The sequence below is a fragment of the Cyrtonyx montezumae genome, unplaced genomic scaffold, assembly GCF_038088225.1.
Source record: "Cyrtonyx montezumae isolate F1298 unplaced genomic scaffold, pur_monq_1.0 scaffold_29, whole genome shotgun sequence".
Classification (NCBI taxonomy): domain Eukaryota; kingdom Metazoa; phylum Chordata; class Aves; order Galliformes; family Odontophoridae; genus Cyrtonyx; species Cyrtonyx montezumae.
The window spans coordinates 9,280,832-9,303,361 of NW_027072033.1; the positions used below are offsets into that span (position 1 = coordinate 9,280,832).

The 22,530-nt window shown below is 40.7% G+C and overlaps 1 protein-coding gene across 1 annotated transcript; it reads right to left on the reverse strand.

Annotated features, from left to right (window-relative positions):
- Positions 1–1,672: 1,672 nt before the first annotated feature.
- ISOC1 (isochorismatase domain containing 1) lies at positions 1,673–19,061 on the reverse strand. Its single transcript, XM_065740655.1, has 5 exons — positions 18,732–19,061; positions 7,246–7,365; positions 6,880–7,083; positions 6,370–6,486; positions 1,673–3,119 (listed from the first exon to the last, which is right to left on the reverse strand). The coding sequence occupies exons 1-5, from the start codon at positions 19,020–19,022 to the stop codon at positions 2,973–2,975; spliced, it is 879 nt and encodes a 292-aa protein (XP_065596727.1). The 5' UTR covers positions 19,023–19,061; the 3' UTR covers positions 1,673–2,972.
- Positions 19,062–22,530: the final 3,469 nt, after the last annotated feature.

A 22,530-nucleotide genomic window follows, 5' to 3' on the forward strand; every position in this document is an offset into this window, starting at 1 on the left:
CAGAATATTATATTCTATATACAATTTATATACAACTTATTCAAGTAAGGCTAAAAGCATTGCAACACAGATACAGACCTATTCCTGAGGAAAATAAACCAGTCTTCTCCAGCAATTATTATATTTCTGCTTTCCTGAAAGCAGAGTTGGTGAAGCCAACTACAGCAGGAAACCTGTCCATTGCTTAGCTGTAGAAGCTGTGAGGGCTTCAAATAAAGGATGGCTGGCCACCTAAGCAATGAAGAATTTGGCTTCTTCAAAACCATATCAGTGGACTCCTCTTTGTGGTTATTTTATAATTTCATCCTTGCTGGACAAAACAGCAGGTACTCTAGGTAATGCAATCATTCCGTGAACAGTACACAGATTGCTTAAAGATTTTATTACAATGAGCAAATTGACTCATCCTTTCATATCAAGGGAAGAAATCATGAAGGTGCTTGTGCTGAGAAGAGTGGAAAATAAAATCAGCTTAACATTAATTTTCAAGGTTTCCATGCCAGCACAAATCAAACGCTATTTGCATCCAGAATTCATAGCAAAAGCTCAGTGTTAATCTTCAGAGATGGTGCATATCTGAAGCTCTGTTAGACAGGCCCACAGACTTCTTACACAACTCAGTTTTGACTTTTTAACACATGGGAACTCCCACTTGTCAAACAATGGGAAATTTAGCTGAATAAAGCATGAAGAAGGAAATTCTCTGTTGAATAAATGTAGGGTACAAAAAAGAAACATGGCAACACTTCTTCAGTTCTCTTTAAATAAATGATCTTAAAATCTTATTTGAATTACGCATGTGGTGTTGACTAACATAACCATCTAATGAATAGAATTTGTTTATTCTGCCCCTTAAATTCTAAGAGGTTGGTGTCACGCCAACAGTAGATATTTCTGCAGTTTTATTTTTAAGTTTGTGGAGAAAAAAACCAACAAATTAAGGACACTGAAAAAAATATATTTTGCCATAAAAGGCTACGTAAATACAGAAAATAGTAATAAATATAAATTTAAGGACTCTTTCTTAGCATCATGCTGTTACTAATTCCTCTTGTGATGAAAGACTTAGCTAGAAAAAGACTTCAAGTGCAAAGCAAGTCGTGACAGCTGGCCTCCTACTTATGTTTTGATAAAACAGTCATTTTTTAGAAACAAATGAAATTACTTCTTCAAAAGAAATTTGTATTTGTCATTGTGAAAACTGATATTGTTTTAAAAATGTTCACTTTTACTTATGTTAGTTACTCTAAGTATGATCACTATATAAGTGCATAAAAGCAATAAAATCATATTTGTAAGAAATGTATAATATTTTTGTACACAACTGCTGATTTATACAAGAGGACTTCACTCTGCTAAGCAATATGATTATTATATCAAAAAAGAAAGGAAAAAGTATGTCAGTGATGTAGGACGATTGTTCTTACACTTAACTCCCCTTCCTGCCTCCAACTTGAAGCATAACATTCATTCCTCAAGTTTTGGAACACTAAATAACACTGTAACAAGACACAGAAGACAAGAATTATGATAAATTATCCATCCTTGATCTTTACACAAAACTCACATGAGATCTATAGAAATTTCACAGCTGCACAAAATAGAACACGGTCTATGGCAAACAAAGCTTTGCTTTGTTTTGCTCTTCAATAAATATCACAAGCATAAGAGAGACAGCAAATGTTAATATTTTATTTGTTTTGAACATATAAAGGTAGTAACTCTTAAACAATTCTTTTAGAGCCATCTTGTGGGGAAAATATGCAATTTAAAGCCATATATGTTCTGTAATTTGTTTTCTACCAAAAAGATCAGTGCTTAGTATGACATCCCCTTTTTCTTTTAAAAAAATAAAAGTCTCAGTCACAATGTAAACTTTTTATAACATTGTTTAAACCACTGGAGTATGAAAGAAGTGCCTTTATGAGCAATCATGCCTTAAATGGTTTGAGATAGAAAATATATTTTACATCAATAAGTTACAGATGCTATTTTGCTAAAGCATGCTTTCTGAAGCAATTCCATTCAATCTCCACCCAATTGCTGTATACAAAAAGAAGCACAAACTTATAGAAGCTGAAGTTTTGTTACAAAGCTTGCTTTGCCAGATGGATCAGATTAAATCTAACCAACATGGGTTAAATCAAAAAGCAAAAACAAAAAACCCATCTAAATATATTAGTTGATTCAGCATTCAAAGTTGAAAGGCTTCTGATTTAAATCCTTAGCACTGCCAAAATACTTAATTTTTTGGTAATCTGCTAGTTCTGAGTGTCAGTTGTTTGTAAAGATCTCATTAAATGGCAGACTTCTGTATCTTTAAATGGTACAGGTCTGGGCATTCAATTGCAGAGCAATCACAAATTATTATGCGAGCTTCAGCAACCTAAAGCAATCAAATAACAGAAGTTGCTTGATCTATGCATCTTGTTTACTAAGGAAAGCATTTATATTTTATCCTAATGAACAAATGTGCACATGTATTCCAGGCATCTTAGTCATTTCTAACTTATGTCCTACTAAAATATTTCATTTACATAGAACATTAAAGCGTATCACATCACATTTATCCAACATGTATTTATCTTCTATCAATACAGAAGTAAAACAGAATCACAGAATATTTCTCCAAAGTGGACAATCAAGAAGTTTCACAGAAATATGCACTTCTTTTGAGCTATTACAATCAGTGTGTAGGATAACAGGCACCTCCTCTTAACTCTTATTTTTCACAAGTATTGAAATCTGACAACAAAAGGGTGCTATGGTACCCTAAGCCTCTGACAGCTGTGACTAAACAGAACATAATGGCACCCAGAAATGTAATCAGACAATTTTTGCTAAGGCAAGCACAATTCAATTTTTAATTTTACACTTCTGCCAAACATAGTGTTAAAGAAGGTGTACATGTGCGCTTGAGCTTTCCACGGTTGTTAAAGATGACAATGACATTTACATCCTCCATGTGCTCCTTAAACTTTGGAAAGGAGGCCTGACTCGGGGGCACTTGCCTTAATGAGATTTTGGATTTCTTTGAATTTTGGGTGCTCTTTATCAGCTACCAGCTGCAGCAAAATAGCTTCACTAGTAGTAACTATGATTCCAGTACGAGCAAGACGCTGAAACAGAGAAGAGAGGAAAAAAAAAGTAAGATCTTGGAAGTGTCAACAAGTAAAACTATCTACTATTAACAAAGGTAACACTAGTCAAATTTCAGTACTTCCTAACAATGCCATTTATAAATCTGGAATGCAAAGTGACTGTTGTTAGACTTTGAAAAAAACCTGTATTAGGTTACAGATAAGGCTTCCAAGTTGAACTGGATGATTTTTCCCCAAGAACTGAAAAAAAAAGAAAACCATTTCTCTTTTCTATTAAAACCCCTTTCCCCTTGTGCACTTGAGCAGATAGCTTCCTTAACTCTCACACAGACATGAAAGACTTAGGGGAAAAGAACTGGGAAAGGGGAAAATACCTAAATCCAAACAAAAAGAATTAAGTAAGAAACATAATTCTAACAACTTTTCTTTCAGGGCTTATTACATGCTAGTATTCTGATCTTCAGGCTACACATCACACTTACATTAATAATCCCCAGAGACAAAGAGAAAAGCTTTTCAACAGAACATATATATCATACTAGTACAATAGTAGCTGGTTTCAACTGTCATCTTATTAAAGCTTAGTAACTCCCAAGTTAATTCTGACAGACTACAGAATAAAAAGCATAGCTACATAAAAAGTAAAACTGAAAGATGTCTGCTAGATCTTTCATGTGTGCTAAACAGAGCATTGTGCAGCCCAAGCCATACAACACACTGCAAAGTTTTTACACTTCTAAGATAGTGCTAGTTGCCTATATAGCAGAGTTATCCTTAAGTAAAGGCTGCCCACCTACCCACCCACCTGAAGTCTCCCAGCAATAGAATATACGTTTTGGCAGTAAAACTCCTACTGGATCCATCTTTCCCTCAGTCATACCCTGCCCAGATGTATGCTCCATCAAATCTAATGCACCTACAAGGTCCTGAATTAACAAAAGGATGGTGAAAGGTAGAAAATTACTTCAGACCAGTTTCTACTAGAATTATGAAGGAGGTGCTCCAAACTAAAAGAGAAGACATAGAACATTGTTGTTCAGTTATTTACAATACAAAGTAATTGATGAGAAAAATTAGTAATTTAGGGGATTTAGCTAATCTTAAAGAAAAGGAAATGCTTTCTTTGAACATTGTCTTTCAGAAAAAAAAGAATCAAGAGTACATTCATCTATAAATTAGAATAGGTCACAGAATCACAGAATTGTAGAGGTTGAAAGGGACCTCTAGAGATCATCTAGTCCAACCTCTTGCCAAACCAGCTCCCTAGACCAGGTTGCACAGGTAGGCATCCAAGCAGGTCTTGAATATGTCCAGAAAAGGAGAATCCACAACCTTCTGGGTAGCCTGTGCCAGTGCTCCACTACATACACTGTGAAGTTTGCACACACATTTGTGCAGAACTTCCTATGCACCAGGTTGTAGTCATTTTCCCTCATCCTATTGCCATGCACTATTAAGTGTCCAGCCTCATCATTTTGCCTCCTGCTCCTTAGGTATTTATAGATGTGGATCAGATCCCCTCTGATGAGGAAGAATAAAGAAATTCAGCAGGAACACTCAGCTGACTTAATCCAAGACCAAATATTGACATAAGGCTTTAGCAGCAGACAGGGCAGAGATCAAGAATGGCCATAACCTTGACCAGCTGGGATGCATTATTTTGGCAAGTTCTCATGAAAAGACGACATAAGACTCAATAATTAAAATACTGTGACTAGCAACTGTCAGCTGTACATTAAGACTAAAGCAGGATTATTCAATGCTTTGGTATTTTACCAGCCTTCTGAAGAAGCACAAAGCCATACTCAGTTAGGATCACTGACGTTCCCCTGTCTGTGTCCCCTTCTCCTGGTCTCCTGCTCATTAATGTGCCCAGCTTTTGTTTATTCTAGCCCACAACCCCCAGTTTTACAGTATAAAGAGAAGACAGAGTTGGCAGGGACAGACACAGTGCTAACTGCTTCATGGTCCATAGCATAACATTTTCCTTTGTGATAAAATTTTAAAAGAACATAATAAAACTTTAATTAAAACTCATCAGTTTTCTTGAATTACAGTTTTTGTAGGTTTTGCAGTTTTGGTTTTGAGACGATTATTGCCTTTTTGATGGGAAAGAAAAGCAAAGCTAACTGCTGAGTAACTCAATCTCTGTTGCAGTGAACCAATTTCTATGCTTGCAGACACTGTATAAGTTATAATCAAATGTACAAAGACATACAAAATATGGCAAAGAGATTCCAGTGTCAGTTAGGCTCGTTTCATCTACTGTCAATACCATCACAATACTACATTCCCTTAGGTACCAATTTCAGTCACTATGAAGTACTTGACAGATGATATTTAAGCTTCCACTTAATTCAAGTCATGGAATTCATGAGATGTAATAGGCTGGTGATTCCCCCATAATTCTCCTGTTGACGAGGAACAGGAGAAATTACTTCAGCTCAGTGTTCAGAAACACTTCAGCTCTATGAAAAAAAAAGTATAAAATAGTAATTATTGCTAACTTCAATTTCCAAATGACTATTAGGGCCCAGAGCAAAACCTGTAATGCTTAATGTACATACAGTTTTTAACCTTCAGCAATAGTGCCTGTAGGGAAGTTAGAGTATACCATAGAAGTAACGTTTGCACAAATTTACAACCACACAGTTGTACTTGCTTTTAAACTATATTGTCATATTTATTTCCAATTTTTCAACATATATGTTTAACTACTTAATCTTTGACTAAGCCCATGAAGAGGGAAAGAAAGTCTTTAATCACAGTCTTAAGATTAAGCTTTAATTTGCACTGATGAAGAAGAACAGAGGGAGGGACAGACAAGAACGAGTTTTGAACAAAAACACTTACTATATGCCACTGCATTTCAAAGATTTTCAACAGCAGAAAATATACTGTTTGGAACAACAAAAACTAAAGCTCTGTAGTACTTTTATTCTTCTGTAAGTATGACACTCCTTAACAATATGTCAAGAAATGCAAATGGTTATACAGAGTAATCTGGACTACATGAAACAATCATTTTACTAATCCCAATATCATAAAATGGGTACTACATATTACACCAAAATTTAGGGAAAAAAATAACACAAAAAAAAATCCTTCCCTATTGTGGAACTGTTCTAAGAATCACAGCATTTTCGTCTTCTTAAGTCTAGATCTGACTACAGGCAACTGTCCTGAGAAATTCCTTGTTAGAATATAACAAAAACAGAAATTAACATACAAACCCAAGGGGTAAAAATCCTTAATTAAGAAACATTACCTCAAGAGCAAACATTCTGTCCATCATACTCCTTGATGAGGTGGCATCAGCTACAATATGAACTTCCAGACCTCTGCCAATTAATTCCAATGCTGTTTGCTGGATGCAGACATGAGTCTATAGGGGAGAAAATGAAGGCCAAAAAAAGACACAAGTAAATCATTACTACATAATGTACTATACTACCTGTATAATATGGTGCCAAATTAAATTACATAATTAATTACGGTTCACATAAGTATTTTTCTATGCATTACATTACTAGAGAACTCAGTGTGGGTTTTAAAATGCCAACTAAGTTTTAGTCAGGAGCCTGAAGCTTAAAAACATCTGTTTTCAAATTCTATGAGAAAATACAGTGCAGAAGGACAATTTATTTCATAGAAGATATATGAGTTCTCAGGTCTAAGGAAAATAAATGGACCTTTTTTAATTACAGAAAGCAATGCTATAACTATTGTAGGCCAACAGATAATGCACAGAACAGCAGAGGAATGACAAGGCACATACCTCTACTCCAAACAGGACAACACTGCGGACTCCAGGAATCTCTGCTAATGCTGCTTCAACTTCTGGCAATACCATAGAAAATTTTGTTTTGGGAAGCACAAGTTTAGCTCCTGTTAAATCAATTTCTTGTACAGTGCTGCCAAGGCCTTTGGGATACTGTTCGGTTACAATGACTGGAATTCCTAAGAGCCGTGCACCCTGGAGCTGTAAAGGGGATAAGGAGAAAGGGGACAGAAAGAAATTATTAAAGAATGTTATGAGCAAAGAAATGGTTATTATTTGAAACTGAAAAATCTGTAAACTAGTTACATATAGTAATTTAAATACGTGTTCAAAACTTACTGCAATGGAAAACAACCAACATACCAGCCGTTGACCTACACTGATGATATCACCAAAGTATTTGATGGCAGGACGGAATCTCTCTTGCATATCACAACAAAAAAACACAGTGCTTGATGGTGTCAGGTTTCCTAAAGTAGTCATCTGAAAAAGAAAATAATGTTTTTAATGTTAGTGAGAGCCTTTTTGAAGAAGCAGCAGAATAGTAAGTCTGGAAAGCTTCTTTTGTGGCACCTCCAAGTATCCAGGAGCACCAGCAGGCCTTGGAGCACCATGAAAAGTACCCACTTTATATGCAGTTTTCTTTGGTGAAAGTGAAACATTATGACCATTTTCCCTAGGCAGGGTGCCATAAGACCTGGCTTGCAAAGCTTCTGTGCATTGACTCAAGCACTGTTGAAACTAGCTGACAGGCCTTAGTGGAGCTTTCCCATTACTCAAGCACTATGGGATGTGGTACAGTGAGTGCTCTTGTAGAGCCTCTTTCCCCAGAACAGAGCATCACTGTGCCTGTATTTTTGGTACCACAGGGGAATTTTCTTTTGAACATCATTGCAATGACTTTGCAGAGTCTCCTTTCCCTGACTCAAGCATCACAGCACTTGGCCCTTTGGTCTTGCAGTGCAGCTAAGCCCTGACTCATGTCCCATGGGTCCAGCCCTGGACTTTGAGTGCTTTCTTCCCATCAACTTGAATCAAAGAGCCTGGCTATGAGGATTCTTGCAGGGAATCTAGGCCCTGACTCAGGTGCCTTAGAACACCCACTGCCCAAGCAGCACCTCTTGTCACAAGGTAGGGGCATGAAGATCTTGCAGGGTACATGTTCTGTGAGCCATGGGGCCTCAGCCCAGTGCCATGGAGATGGATTGTGTGGTCCTGCAGCATCTACATGTCCTTAGGAGAAAGAACCCCATTTTAGGAGAAAGAACCCCATAGAGCTGGATGCCCTATTCATGCAAAGCCTTGGTGCCTACCTTTGGCTGCCATGAGGTCTGGATCCTGCACTCACAAGGCACCTGAATCAGGACAAGAGTCACAGGTCAGGCACCACGTTGCTCAGCTCTGACAAGTGAGGTATGGAGTGAACAGAGAGCCAGGCCCCACAGTGATCAAGCACAGAGAGGAAACCAGCCACACAAAGTGAGGATCAGGATGGTAGGCAGCTGCAGGCTTTGGCACCAAAAGCTGCTGCTGGATCCTACATAAAAACACATGCATCAATTGCCAGAGCCACACCTGGTTCTGCAGGCCGCAGGCACAATGCAGGAATCAGGGGAAAATCTGAGCTTGGTAAGGTTTCTGATATGGCAACTCCTGGAAGCCTTGCACATTTGAAAAACTGTTACCTTTCACACTAGCAATGCTTTATCTTTCTGAACTTCACTGTGCATCCATCCTTTTGACTTGTGAGATTTCTGTTCTGAGTTGGCCCACACAGGTCTTGAAAACCTCTGCACTCAGGGTCAGCACCATGTTGCTGAACAACCCACTCTGGTGCTTATTCATTTTTCCCTTCCTCCAGACTAAACCTCTCATCCCAGTTGATGTCACCATCTCTGCTACTCCCATCTGCCACTGTTGTGAAGAGTCTGTCCCACTCCCCACAATCCCTACACCACTGGCATTATGCAGTTCCTATCAAACACATCTCATTCAGGTCCTGGGAGCTGAGGTGTGTACAGCCCCTGAAGTGCAGCCTCATCACCTCCAGAATGTGCTTCTAAACCCTGGATAAGGCAGTTCTGATCTCCTGCCCACAGCTAGAACTCTTCATCAGCTCCAAGGGATCCAACACAGAAAAGATCCCCAGCACCTCAACTGCTGACCTCCATGGGGGTCCCAGCTGTACCCCCTGCACCACTTTTCACTGTCATCCAAGAGGCCACCCCACCAGCATCACTAGGACTTCACCCCACAAGCAGACAAAACAAGGGCTTGGCCAGCAGATGGGACACACACCAGAAGCCAGGAGCATCAGAAGGTTCACAGCAGTTTGAAGCTTTTAGACAAATGAGATACAGAAAAAGCCACAGTATTCATAGCAATTCATTTGTCACTGCTATCTCCATCCCCAAAAAAAATTCTAACATAGGGTCACAAAGAAGAATGAGGAACTTGAGAATCTCTTCTGTTAGAAAAGGCTGAAAAAGTTGGAGCTGCCAAGTCTAGAAAAGAAGCTTTTTAGGGGATCTCATGACAAATACCTGAAGGGAAGGTGCAAAGAGGACAAAGCCAAGCTTTTCTTAGTGGTGCCTGGTGACAGAACAAGTGACAACAGGCACAAGCTGAAATATGGGAGGTTCCCTTTTAATATCTAGAAGCACTCTTTCACTGAGAAGTTGCCCAGATGGGTGGAAGAGTCACTGTCTTCAGCAACAATCAAAACCCCTTTCTGAAGTGAGGGATGAGGGGAGATCTTACTACTCTCTTCAAATAGCTGAAGGGTGATTGCAATGAGAGTGGGGTTGGTCTCTTCTTACTGGTGATAGCATAAGGAGAAATGACCACAAGTTGCACCTGAGAAGATTTAGCTTAGGTATCCAGAAGAACTTCTTCACACAGATGGAGCCAAGCACTGGAATAGGCTCCCAGGGAGGTGGTTGAGTCAACATTCCTGAATGTGTTTAGAAACCGTCTGGATGTTGCACTCAGGGACATGATTTAGCAGTTGGTTGTTAGAGTTAGGGTAGTAGGTTAGCTTGAGGTTGGATTTAATGATCTTGAAGGTGTTTTACAACCTGAGCAATTCTACGATTCTAAACTAAACAACAGGAGATATAGACTACAGATCAGGGGGAAGTAGCTTTTTTGATGGTTTGTTTTTTTACTAGAGTGGTGAGGTGCTGGAACAGGTTGCCCACAGAGGCTGTGGATGCTCTGTCCCTGGAGATGTTTAAAGCTAGCGTGGATGGGGCCTCAGGCCCCCTGCTTGATCTAGTGGTTGGCAAACCTTCAGGGGGGATGGAATTAGATGATGCTTGGGGTCCCTTCCAACATAAACCATTCTAGAATACTTTGCAAGCGTAGAGTCTTGCACCTAGGAAGAAATAACTACATGCACTGGTACAGGTTGCAGGATGACCAGCTGGAAAGGAGCTCTGAGGACAGGGATCTGGGTGTCCTGGTGGACGACAGGTTAGTCATGAGCCAGCAGTGTGCCCTGGTGGCAAGAGGTCCAGTGGGATCCTGGGGTTCAGTAAAATGAGTGTGGCCAGCAGGTCAAGGAAGGTGATCCTCCCCCTCTGAACTGCTGTAGTGGGGCTTCACCTGGGGTACTGTGTCCAGTTCTGGGCTCCCCAGTACAAAAAAGGCAGGGATCTCCACAGAAGAGTCCAGCAGAGCGCCACAAAGATGATAAAGGGCATGGAACACCTCTCTTACATGAAAATGCTGAGAGATCTGGGTCTGTGAAAAAAGAAGACTCAGAGGGGATCTGATCCACATGTATAAATAAGTAAAGTGTAGGAGGCAAAGGGACAAGGCCAGACTCTTCTCAGCAGTGTGTGGTGACATGACAAGAGAAAACAGACACAAACTGAAGCATAGGAAGTTCCACACAAACATGAATGGGAGAATGAGAAAAGTTGTTCAAGTCTGATTCCAATATGCTTCTAAAATTAATGTAAGTGATACTGAACAGTACAGTACAGGTACAAATAAGTAATCAGGACTTTATTACCTTGAAGACAACTCAGTCTAAATGAATGTGGAATATTTTAAGGTCTGAAAAGGGGTGGAAGAACACGTTGTTCATGGTGGGGGGGGAACAACACCTATAAACAATAGAAGTACATTCCTAACATTCATTTTTCATCTTTCCATCTCTTAAAGCTGACATAATATCAGGATAAATTAAAGACTATAAAAAAAACCTTCCACTTTGTATATGCTTTAAATAGTACATATGCATATAATTGCATGATGTAGTCAATTTCTTTTGTCTATGAGACTTCCAAGCGCAAAGTTGATAAGAATCCAAAGGCTAAAATGAAAGCGGAAAAGCTTGTCAGTATTACTACCAGAAAATGCGCTGAATAAATATTAATGATAAAAATAATCTTCTAGATTTTCCCTTGAGCAGACAACAGAGTCCAATAGAAGCGAGACTAAAAATATTTAAAAAAATCACAAAGACTGCATTTTCACAGTTTGAAAGAGCATTTTTTTATTTGTATGAAATTACTTCCATAGCCTGCAGAAGCAAGAGATAAGGCTCCAGCTAAAGATTACAGAAAAAAAGGAAAAAAAAATAAAAAGCAACTACACACTATTCTTAATTACAAGACAACCCAAGAGAAATTACATCCATTCAGGAACTTTTCAGTAGACTTAAATCAAATTGAATGAGTGCTCCTGGAAAGTACCCATTAATTTTATATACTTTATTTTCTGCAAATTGCAATTCAGACATTTTAAGCTAAAATAAAATTGCAAAACCAGCAGAACCCTGCATTTTGAAAGAACATAGAATCAGGAATCCTTAATATATTAGTCTGAAATCCTTCACTAATTCATTTAATTTCTTAACAAATCAATTTGATCTATGTTTCAAAAGGCTAAAAAATTAGAACAGTAGCCATGCTCACCCAAATGAAATAGCCTGTTTGAACTCCTGTGAAAATTATTTCCACGTTAGAAATGTAAAAAGCAAGCTCCCGCACCTCTCAGTTTGTGTGCCAATTGCTCTCAAAGCATTAAGCACCTCTAATAACAAGGGGGGCAAAGTAGCACATAAACGCATTTCTATAGATGGTGGAATCTCCATTCTTTGAGGTTTTCAGCAGATAGTGAGGCAAAATGAAAGCTAATTTGCTTTGCCATGTGCGTTAGGTAAAGAGGCTACTAGACACTTCTAAATTCTTCTGTGATTCCACACAGTGAGGCATCACTGCCCTCAGCAAAGGAGCAAACATGAGCAGATGGTAAAAGCCACCAAGAAGGTGATGACTCCAACCTTGTAGAAGGATCAAGTACACCAAAATATTCTTCATAAATACCTACTCCACTTGATGCATTTTTTAAAAACAATGACACACAATTTAGAGGCCTCCTATAAATTCCATCCCACAGCTCTGCTATTTTTACTTTGCAATATTTTCCTCACCCACAGCTCCTTTGCTACAACTTAAGAGCATTACTTCAAGTTTTGTCCACAGTGGATGTGAAAAGCAAGAGTACTACCTTCCTCTTTCATACATACAGCTATGCACAACCACTGCTACCATACCTCACTTCTGCCAGCCAACACTCCTTTAACAATAGTACTTTATCATACTGCTACTCAGCACTAGCAAAGCTTTGGAGAAGAATGGTCAATTCACAGGCCTTGCAGGCTCCATTCAACTTATATTTTCCACTATTCTATTTGCTCTTTCCATAATTAACGATATTTAAGACTCCAGAAATCCATTTTAACCTCAAAATCATTACTTGAACTCTCCCCAGTCTTTTATCTGTATAGCTCATTGTTCGTACTTTAGGGCAATACTTCCTTGTTTCTCACCATGTTATACTTTGCTTATCCAACTTCTCAGGAAAAAGCCCTATTTATATTTTCTCAGGTGCTTGCAGCTCCTCTGGCTTGGAACCTACTATAACAGCATTTGTCCAAACTATGACTGAAAAGTTGCAAACATTAGACTCAGAACAGACCTTACAGCACTCAATTCATTATTTGTACCATTTGACAGTGAAGCACCGAAAACAACCAAGTTCCTTTCAAGACAGGGAGCATTCGAGCATTCCTTTTAGACTTCCATTGAATCCCATGTTTTTACAGCAAAAATCACAAAGGAGCAGTAGCACAAGTATTGTATCTGCTTTCTTTAATTATCAAGTCAGTTCAATGCAATAATTTCTGTACTTTAATATCAGGAACATTTTAAAATAAAGTTGCACTGATTGTATATGTGTGCTACGTAAAATCTTTTACAAACTCTTAACTAGCAATTCTTATATTAGTTCTCACATTTACTTATTAACTTGGAGGCTGCAGTGAGCCATGCAACACATGGCAGAAGAAAAACCCAGAAGTAGATGACGAGTTCGGAATCAATACCTGCTGGTTTTCCTCAGAACAGGAGATTTGAAAATACAAGAGTACAGCAAAAAATAGGCAGTCTGGGAGGTTGGCAAGCAGGGATACTGCTCCACTGCAGCCATGTATTCTCTGTCAAAATACACCCCAAGTAAAATATCTGTTTAAACACAATGCCACTAAACAGTCTTACAGACTTTTGTTTTATTTATTTATTTATTTATTTTGAGTGGGTGGGGAAAGGGGAGGGTCATAGAGGGAGGTAATGTTTTTCACCTGAAGTTCCCTCAAATAGTATGCAAGCTCTTCTATTTGTTTCATTTCACCTCTTATTTATCAGGACCTTCTTCATTCCAGCTGGAAGTAATCCACCTCAAAATAAGAATTAGTATGTCAGATGGCAATGTAATCTGATACAGTTATTTTATCCAGCTTGAGAAATCATCTTGAGGACCATATCCAAACCAGGATTTAAAGGTATGCTGCCAGAGGTTACACACAGCTTTAATTCCTCCTCCAGAAAAGGACCAGGTGGAAAAGGACAAGTGTTTTCATCTATTGGTGACATCTACTTCACCTCTGCAAATAATTACTAATCTTATGAAGTGTGATTATAATGAAGGACTGTAATTACAGAATCAACTTCACAAAAATGTAAACATATACTGGCTCTTTATAAGTGCTTTCCCTATTTGAACTTCGGGGAACTATTGAACACAGAATCATAGAATCATCAAGGTTGGAAAAGACCCGCAGGATCACCCAGTCCAACCATCCACCCATCACCAATAGTTCTCACTAAATCACGTCCCTCAACACAACACCTAAATGTTCCTTGAACACCTCCAGGGTCAGTGACTCCACCACCTCCCTGAGTGCCTGATCACGGTTTCAGTGAAGTATTATTTCCTAACGTTCAGTCTTAACCTCTCTGGCACAGCTTGAAGCCGTTCCCTCTAGTCCTATCACTAGTTACATGAGGGAAGAGGCCAAACCCCAGCTCACTACATCCTCTCTTGAGTTAGTTATAGAGAGCAATAAGGTGTCCCTGAGTCTCTGCTTCTCCAGACTGAACAATCCCAGCTCCTTCAGCCCATAAGGCCTGTTCTACAGACCCCTCACCAGTCTTGTTGCCCTTACTTGAATACGCTCCAGGGCCTCAGTGTCTTTCCTGCAGTGAAGGGCCCAAAACTGCACACAGCACTCAAGGTGCAGCCTCACCAGTGCTGAGTGCAGAGGGACAATTACTTCCTTGCTCCTGCTGGCAACACTGCATCTGATACAGGCCAGGATGCCTTTGGCTTTCTTGACCACCTGGGGCACACTGCTGGCTCATGTTCAGCCAAGCATCGATCAATACCCTCAGGTCCATTCAGGACCATACAGTCTTTCAGGCACTCTGCCCCAAGCCTGTAGCACTGCCTGGGGTTGTTGTGGCCAAAGTGCAGGATCTGACACTTGGTCTTGTCGACCTTCGGCCCACTGGCTTCAGCCCATCTATCAAACCTGTCCAGATCACTCTGTAGGACTTCATTACCCACAGGCAGATCAGCACTTCCAGCCAACTTGGTGACATCTGCAATGCAACTTCCCCCTAGCATGTATAATGAATGAGAACTGAAGCAGAGTCCCATGTGACATCGCTTGGAGATCTCTTGCCAAGGTCACCCACTAGCACAGCAGAATGGAGGACCCTGCTGTCACAGTATTTCAAAAATTACATTAAAATACAACAATGAAAAGAATCTCAATTAATTTAAAAGGAAAATATTCAGCTTTATTTTGCTGTTTATCTTTCAAAGATAAAACAAACTGAAGAAATTCAGTTTCATGTAGCTCAGTGGAAGAACTAGCTGTACATATCTTAAGTTAGGAAGACATTATTTTACATAAAATAATGTAATAATAATACTAATTCCTAACATGAGAAATATACAGCTGAACTGCAGCATTTTATATACAATACAGCGCCTACTACAGGTTAAGCTACATCAGGAAATCACACTAATTTCATTAATACAGTATGAAACTCTTCAACAAAACCTGACATAATCAAAACGCCTGTCATGGATTAATATACATCTTGGACTGGAAGAAACCTCTTACTATTTTTCTCCTAAGTTTTGAAGAACTCTTTCTCTCTTTCTCCTTTCCCCTTCTCCAATTTAGCAATACTGTACTGAACTGTAGCAGTAACAACATTTACAACTGCACCGTAAAAAAAAAAAGGAACTAAATTGTGTTTAGTTCAGACAATCATACTGCAACATGTGCTCTGACCAGGCTCTTCCTGGCCCTGAGGAAATGGACTCAGGCTCCAGATTTAAAGTTACTTCCAATTCCAAAACATTTTAATATTATATGTGCACCAAAAAAGAAAAAAATTACAAAGTGATTTATATATTTATTATGTTTCAGTAACAATGAAATACCATTCTCCTAGCAGCCTTTCCAGGGTAGAAAGACACTAGTCACCAATACATCTTTCAAAAGAGTCTGAAGTGCAAGCGCTCCACACAGTTATTGCAATAATAATCTCACTCTTTTACAAGGTTACAAAAACCGAACACAAGTATTACTGACTGACCCCGAAGTTCCAATAGCAGCAACAGTGAATTCTTGGTAATATATCAGAATATATCTCTAGTTTCTCTTTACTGCTTCTCTTCTCCAAAAAAAAAAGCAAAAAATAAAAAACTTACAAATATTACAACAAGGACCTCCACGCTGGGCATAAATATCACTCCATTAAATGCTGTAAAACATGTAAATTTCCTTTCATTGGTCTCTCAAGTTCTAGCAAATGCCCTCCTTACCAGCTGGAGGAGGTCAAAGAAAGTCCCTCCAAGTTGCAGGCATGCAACTGAGAAGCTTCAGTACAAGTTGAACAGCTGCCTTTATTGTAAAGTCCTTCACAATACTGGATGGAAATCGGAAGCTCAAGCACATGTTCAGTACCAGTACAATGAAATAAAACAATCACACCTATATGAGCACAGTACAAAGGCACAAATGAGAATGGAGGAAAAAAAAACAGTAGAAAATGTCTCCATACGGATCAAGTCTTGAACTGAGCTGTACAGAGAAGAGCATATGGTAATTTCTCAGCAAGATTACTCCCTCTCTCATCTAAAGGAGAAGGAAATTGGAAAAGGCTAGTCAGGCATCATTCACTGCTGGTATTTCTTGAGAAATTGCACAATGATATTTTTCCACAAGAAAAAAAATAACTACTCCAGATAGGGACACAACCACACTTAAGGCTTAAAAATCAAAAACACAAACACAAACCTGCATTCAGAACTAAGCGCATTCATGTATTCATAAACATTCATGTAAAAATAATGAGATTAATGTCTAGAAATATGGATCTATGAATCTTAATTTTAAAACAAATATTTCCAGTGGTGAAAGTCACAGCACATCAGTAATCGAAGAATGTCCCTCTCAGAAGACACAGTCAAAACAGTACTCTGACCCACTGAGTAACATGTAGGTCTAACAAACCAATGTCACATGTAACTGCTGAAAAAACATCAGGAAAAAAAAAAAGGCCAATAATAACAGCCATGTATGAACAGTATAAGGAAAGAAAGTATAACCACTAAATTTTTTCATCTTAAGCACCATGTACTACAGGTCTTAAAAAGCACAGTTCTATGCATCAGACCGAGTGCTCCCTCAATCTTCAAGCCCCTGCCGAGGGCTTAAGGGAAGCTGACTAACATTGCTGATGTCTCCATCTCATTCCCAGCTGCTGAAGCACATCAAGGAAACAATACTCAAGTAACACCCTTCTCATATCAACAGTTGCTTCTGTCAGAGAATTGTAACATCATCAGCAAAAGCAGTTAATCAATTAGACCATGCGTTTAAGCTGTGGTTCATCTTGGATGCCCGCATTCAGTTAAAGCTACCTAGCCACTGCACTCTGACAACAATGTATTCCTACGTGTCCCAGTACTGACCTTTTACACTGAAATTTTTACAAAGACCTTTTAAATAGAGCTACGAACACTTAGGCCACGTTCACAGCTTCAGTTCAGCCAGACGCCTGCAAGAAGGTCTCTGCAAAGTGACAGTTTGTACATACAAGTAAGAAACACAAGTTCGACCCTGCATGGCTGTTACAGCCTGAAATTAGGCACATTTGGTTTTAAAAACCCGTGCTTGACTTAACACCACCCATACAAATTCTCTGTGCAAGCTGGGGAGATGACCTGTGTCTGTTTCTTATGCTGGAGCACTCACCCATTCCATCTCCAACACAAAGAATTAAGGTTTTAAGCTAAAAACAATGAATAACAAGCAAGAAAGCGAACAACAAATGTCAAAATAAGTTTCTAAATGAGTTCAGTTCTTACTTTTATTTCCATACACGGGGTTAAAGAAAGGAAAAATGACTTCAAAGGCATCCTTGATACACAACCTAAGTAAGCAGGCTACCTTGGAAGTTTATGAGCTCAAGACACTACGATTAAGCAGAGTGTGCAAGCCCTGCGAAATGGATTGTTTCTGGAAACAGAGAGAAGACAAGCCATGGCTAAGTGTTTATGTTATCATTTTTTCAACTTATTATTAATCTGGGCTTGCCAAAGATAGAAGTTACAAATTAAGAAGCATGTTCTGAATTAAAACTGTTACGTTTAAAAAGGTCAAATTATTTAATGTTGAAGAAAGCAAAAAAGAAATGTTGCTCGCAGTGCAACTATTACAGCACGACTGGCATGAATCTCCAGCGCACGCAGCGTATAAAATACTCAGTATAAAACACACGTACGGGATCTGTCTGGCAGGCTGCTCTCCTGGTTCATGGCTGCAGAACTAGTGAGTTATGAACCTGTAAAAGGATTCTTCAGCAAGAAGAAATACAGGAGATCTCGTGGACCTGCAAGCTATGAAACTAAGCTCTGACAGAGCCCTCTATAAGAGCAACATTTGAGTTTCCACCTAATAGTGCTGCAAGTACCTGAAGCCAGGCAGACAAGTTGCCCCTTATAAAGCAGAAGCATTTACTATTTCAGCCACCATACACCTCTGCCGTTCGATGTGCAAAACAAGTTCTCATTCACGAAATAGAAAACAGGTCCATCAAACGCGCGTGGCACAGCGCGCCCGCCTCCTCGCTCAGTAACACAAAACTTTCCGCAGAGAAGAACTCCAGCAGTGCCCACCGCGCTAACCTCGGGAGCGGCTCCGTCAGCCCCGCCGCGCCCCGGGGGCTGCGGCTGTCGGACGGCCCCGACAGCACCGTGGCAGCGCTCGTCCCGCTTTTATCCACTGCTCGGCACGGTCCCGGCTTTGCTGCCCCATGCCCGCTCCGCCGGCGGCTCCCAGCACCAGCTGCCCTTGACCGAGCAGCTGGGAGCGGGTCCGGCGAAGGCTCCGCGCGGCTGGGGAGGGCGGCGACGGGACGGGACGGGGCCGCCCGCCCACACCTGTGGCAGCCGTCGGGGTGAGCGACGGATCTCACCTGGATCTGCAGCGGCACCAGGCGCACCTTGCAGCGCTCGCTGACCACGAAACCCTTGGGCAGGTCGATGTACTGGCTCCACTCTTCGGCGAACAACTGCACCACGAACTTGCGGTGCATGTCTATCTGGTCCCCGTAGAGACTGAGGAACTTCTGGATCAGCAGCTCGTAGCCGGCGCCGTGGGGCACGGTCGATGGCCGAGCGAAGACAGAAAAGCAAAAAAGAACAGGCACGGAGCCGCCACCCGCAGGCAAGCAGCCACCGCCCGGAGGCGCGGCTGCCGCCGCCATCTTCAGGGGCAACCAAGCCAGCTCGCTGCGGTCCTCACCGCCGCTCCTCCTCCTACCGCCTCCTCCCCCGGCAGAGTGGGCGGTGCCGGCGGCCCCCAATCCTGGCGGCGGCTCCGCCCTCCTCACCATGGGGCCGGACTTGCCCCGCCGCCCTCGGGGCAGCGGAGGGCAATGTGTGCGGTGGAGCCCTGCCCGTCGGGCGGCCCTCGAGGGGCCAGGTAACCCTCTGCTGCCGCTCCCCCCGAAGGGGCGAAGCCCGGCACCGCGGCCCAGATGGGACTAGGCCAGCTGCCCTGCTCTCCGCAGGGAGTGCTGCCAGCGCGGCCCGCCGTGCTGAACTGGGTTGGAAACATGTGGGTGCGGCCGCGGCGCGCTTGGATCCCGGCGGCTTCCCGCGCCGTGCAGAAGGCGGCACAGGGTTTCCACATCACGCTCTGGTTCCGAATGCCCGAGGATCTGTGTGTGCATTTAGAGCCGCCGGCATGGCCGTTTGAGGGGAGCGAAGCACTTTCTCACATGTTGCCCTCTCCATTCACCCTCATTCACCTTATTTCACTCTCTCACTTTTGCTACCGGTGCTCGGCCACGATAAACGTTGCTCCTTTCTTTGCCATAGCTAAGACCTGTTGCACGTGGTGGGGTTTGAGCAGCGTGTGTGTTACCTCAAGGAAAGAAAACACTGTTAGTACTAAGTGGATGTTTTATATGCATCACCCAATGCGGTGACATCTCCATCAATTTAATAACTGTCTGCCCTGCCAAATACTGGCCATCTTTAACTCAGCTTCGCTCTTACATGTTGCTGACGTCAGAAACCTGCAGCTGTTGCACCAAGTGCCAATTTTGCATTCACTAGATTGTTTCAGTTGTTTAGAAAATATATTCCTCATATGAATTGGTTAGAAGATTACAGGCATCAGGAGGCTTTCAGAACTGTGTTCACATGCTAATAACCTGAGCAGGCCCTGAAGCAGCCTGAAGTGGCTATTTCACACACTGTCCAAAAAGCGAATGTACAATGGCTTACACACTTCACAGGGAGAACATGAAAACCATACTGTGTCTGGGAAGAAATTGTACAAAGTAAGGCTTCAAGAGGATTCTGTAATGAATCTAAAATGTACACTGATGTAAATTGATTTTTATTCTTTTACTAAAATGTAATTTACTAAATGTAAATTGATTTTTATTCTTTTACTGCCAGTGGATTCAGAAGATTTTTACAGTCTGTATCTTCTTTCAAAGTAGGAAGAGTTGTTCTAGGTGAATTTAGTCAAACTGAATGCATCTCTTTAATAAATGATACTTTTATTTGATGTGGATGCAGGAGAGCCAGTATGTCTCGGCTCTGTTTAAACATTTGATCCAGTGTGTGATGATATGTAGCTGAAAAAGAGCAGTTTTCAGCTTTGGAATTATATATATTAGAACCTTCTGTGATGTATGTAAGTCCAGAATTCTGTGTACAGCTAGGAGTATATTACACTCCATCTGCTGGCTGTAAGAATATCCATCAGCCGGGGTTTAGGACTTACTTTAATTATTGATCTGTTCTGACTGCTCTGCCCATTAATGGTACAGCCAGGCACTTTATGCTATGATCATAGAGGCATTTTTTGAGCAATTTTATGGCCCCATCATTAGCAAATTGAATAAGTTCCAGTTTTCCAAATGAAAAGGTGACAAATTGCATAGTCAGTGAATTCTGTCTATTTTACATGGCTTAATTTGGTTTCTAGATCTTAATTTGTACTGTTTTAATTGAGTGCATTTCTAAAATCCAATATATTTTTTGAAACATAGCATGGACAGTGGCTTTCTTGATTAACAATGTCTTAAACCTGCTTCCTTTTTCCATTATAGCAGAATGGGACTCTATTAAGAAAAATCACCATAGCAGGTTCTTACCTTTCAACAATTGCTGTCTGCAAGGAATATATTTGAATAGAAATTACTCAGTTTTATGCAGAATACATAACTTATGTCTTGGTGTGTTGGCAAGCTTCAGGCTTATTTAAATAGCAGAAAACTTTCTGCTAACAGAGTTAGGTTTGTGAAGAAGTGAGGAAGGAGTGCTCAGATTCATCTGGAATCTGCCTGAGGATGGCTTCTGCTGCAGCTCCCTGCAGCCCAGGAGTAGGCAGGGAACAGCAGGGCTGCTCCTCATAGGCTAACAGAGTCATTCAGGTTGGAGTAGACACACTAAGATCACGTGGTTCAACCACCAACCCATCCCCACCATGCCCACTAACTATTTCTCTCAGCGCCACATCTACACATTTCTTGAATGTGCCTCTTTGGGAGTACCTGCACACTGTGAAGAATTATAACTGAAGGTCAAGTTTTCTTATCTTGATCCTGAAACATTAATGTCTATAATTTCCAGTCTTTCTGCTGACAACAGCGTTGGCATTCTGCTCAGACGCAGGCCCTTCCCACCATAGGGGATTTTCCTCCTGCGCAATCACACAAGGTCATCTGATCTGAGATATCTGGAAAGCATTTTTTTGTTTCACTTTCAGCAGTGATGGAGCATTTCCATCAGAAGCTGGGATGGGGATAGTGAGAAAGATGGTAGCTCACACTGTGTTCATTTTCAAAATGCAAATGCATGTTTGTTTTCAGATTGAAGGTTGGAGTGCAAGGCATTAAATTATAAACTTCTTAGTAAGTAAAAAAATCCACATTCTTACAAGACAGAACAAATATTGAATTCTAACTTTTGGATGTGTGTTTATCTCTTCCTCAATTTAAGGTTCCAGAAGTATATATTTTTTATTTATTTAATTTATTTAACTCTTCTTGAAAAGTGTGTTACATGTTCATCTTACGTGGAATGAAGCAATGTCAGACTCAGTGTACTGCACTCATGGCCTTGCAGTCCCTTCTGAACTCTCTGCTGACTTCAGTTATCTAAATAGGTCTTCACTGTATTTTAAAAGTACCCCTTAAGCTAGGCTTATGGCCAGATTTAGTTCTTATTTGTGCTGTTTACCTGAGTTAGAGTCCCTTGCACTGCCTGTGTGGCAATTCTGCTGATACTGCTGGAGGGAGGACAGTGTAGGTGTGTACTTTTCACTGCAAAGTCATCTCAACTGCAGTGTGGATTTGTCTCAGCAGCCCATACCCAGTACAGTCACAGAAGGAACACTGTGCTAATAGCAAGCAAAATCCTTTCTAAGATACATCTATATTTTGCTACAATTACCTGTAATGGTAATTTTTGCCTGGAGTCATTGCATCGTTTTGCATCCTGGATGCCAAAGAGCAGATAGCCCAGGTGCAGAGTAAAGTTTTGATTCCTAGTAGGTGACCTAACCCGCCTGCAACTGTGTTGTTCAGGTGGCTTTTAGATAGAAAGAGTTGTGAGTGGCAAAGAGATTCCCAGATTTTCCCAGGTGAGTGAAGAAGTGTTCACATGTTTCGCAGCTTCATAGATGTTTTAAAGCTCTGTAGTTAATTCAGTGCCATGTCATTTAGGCTATATTTTCATACGACTGTTGGAATA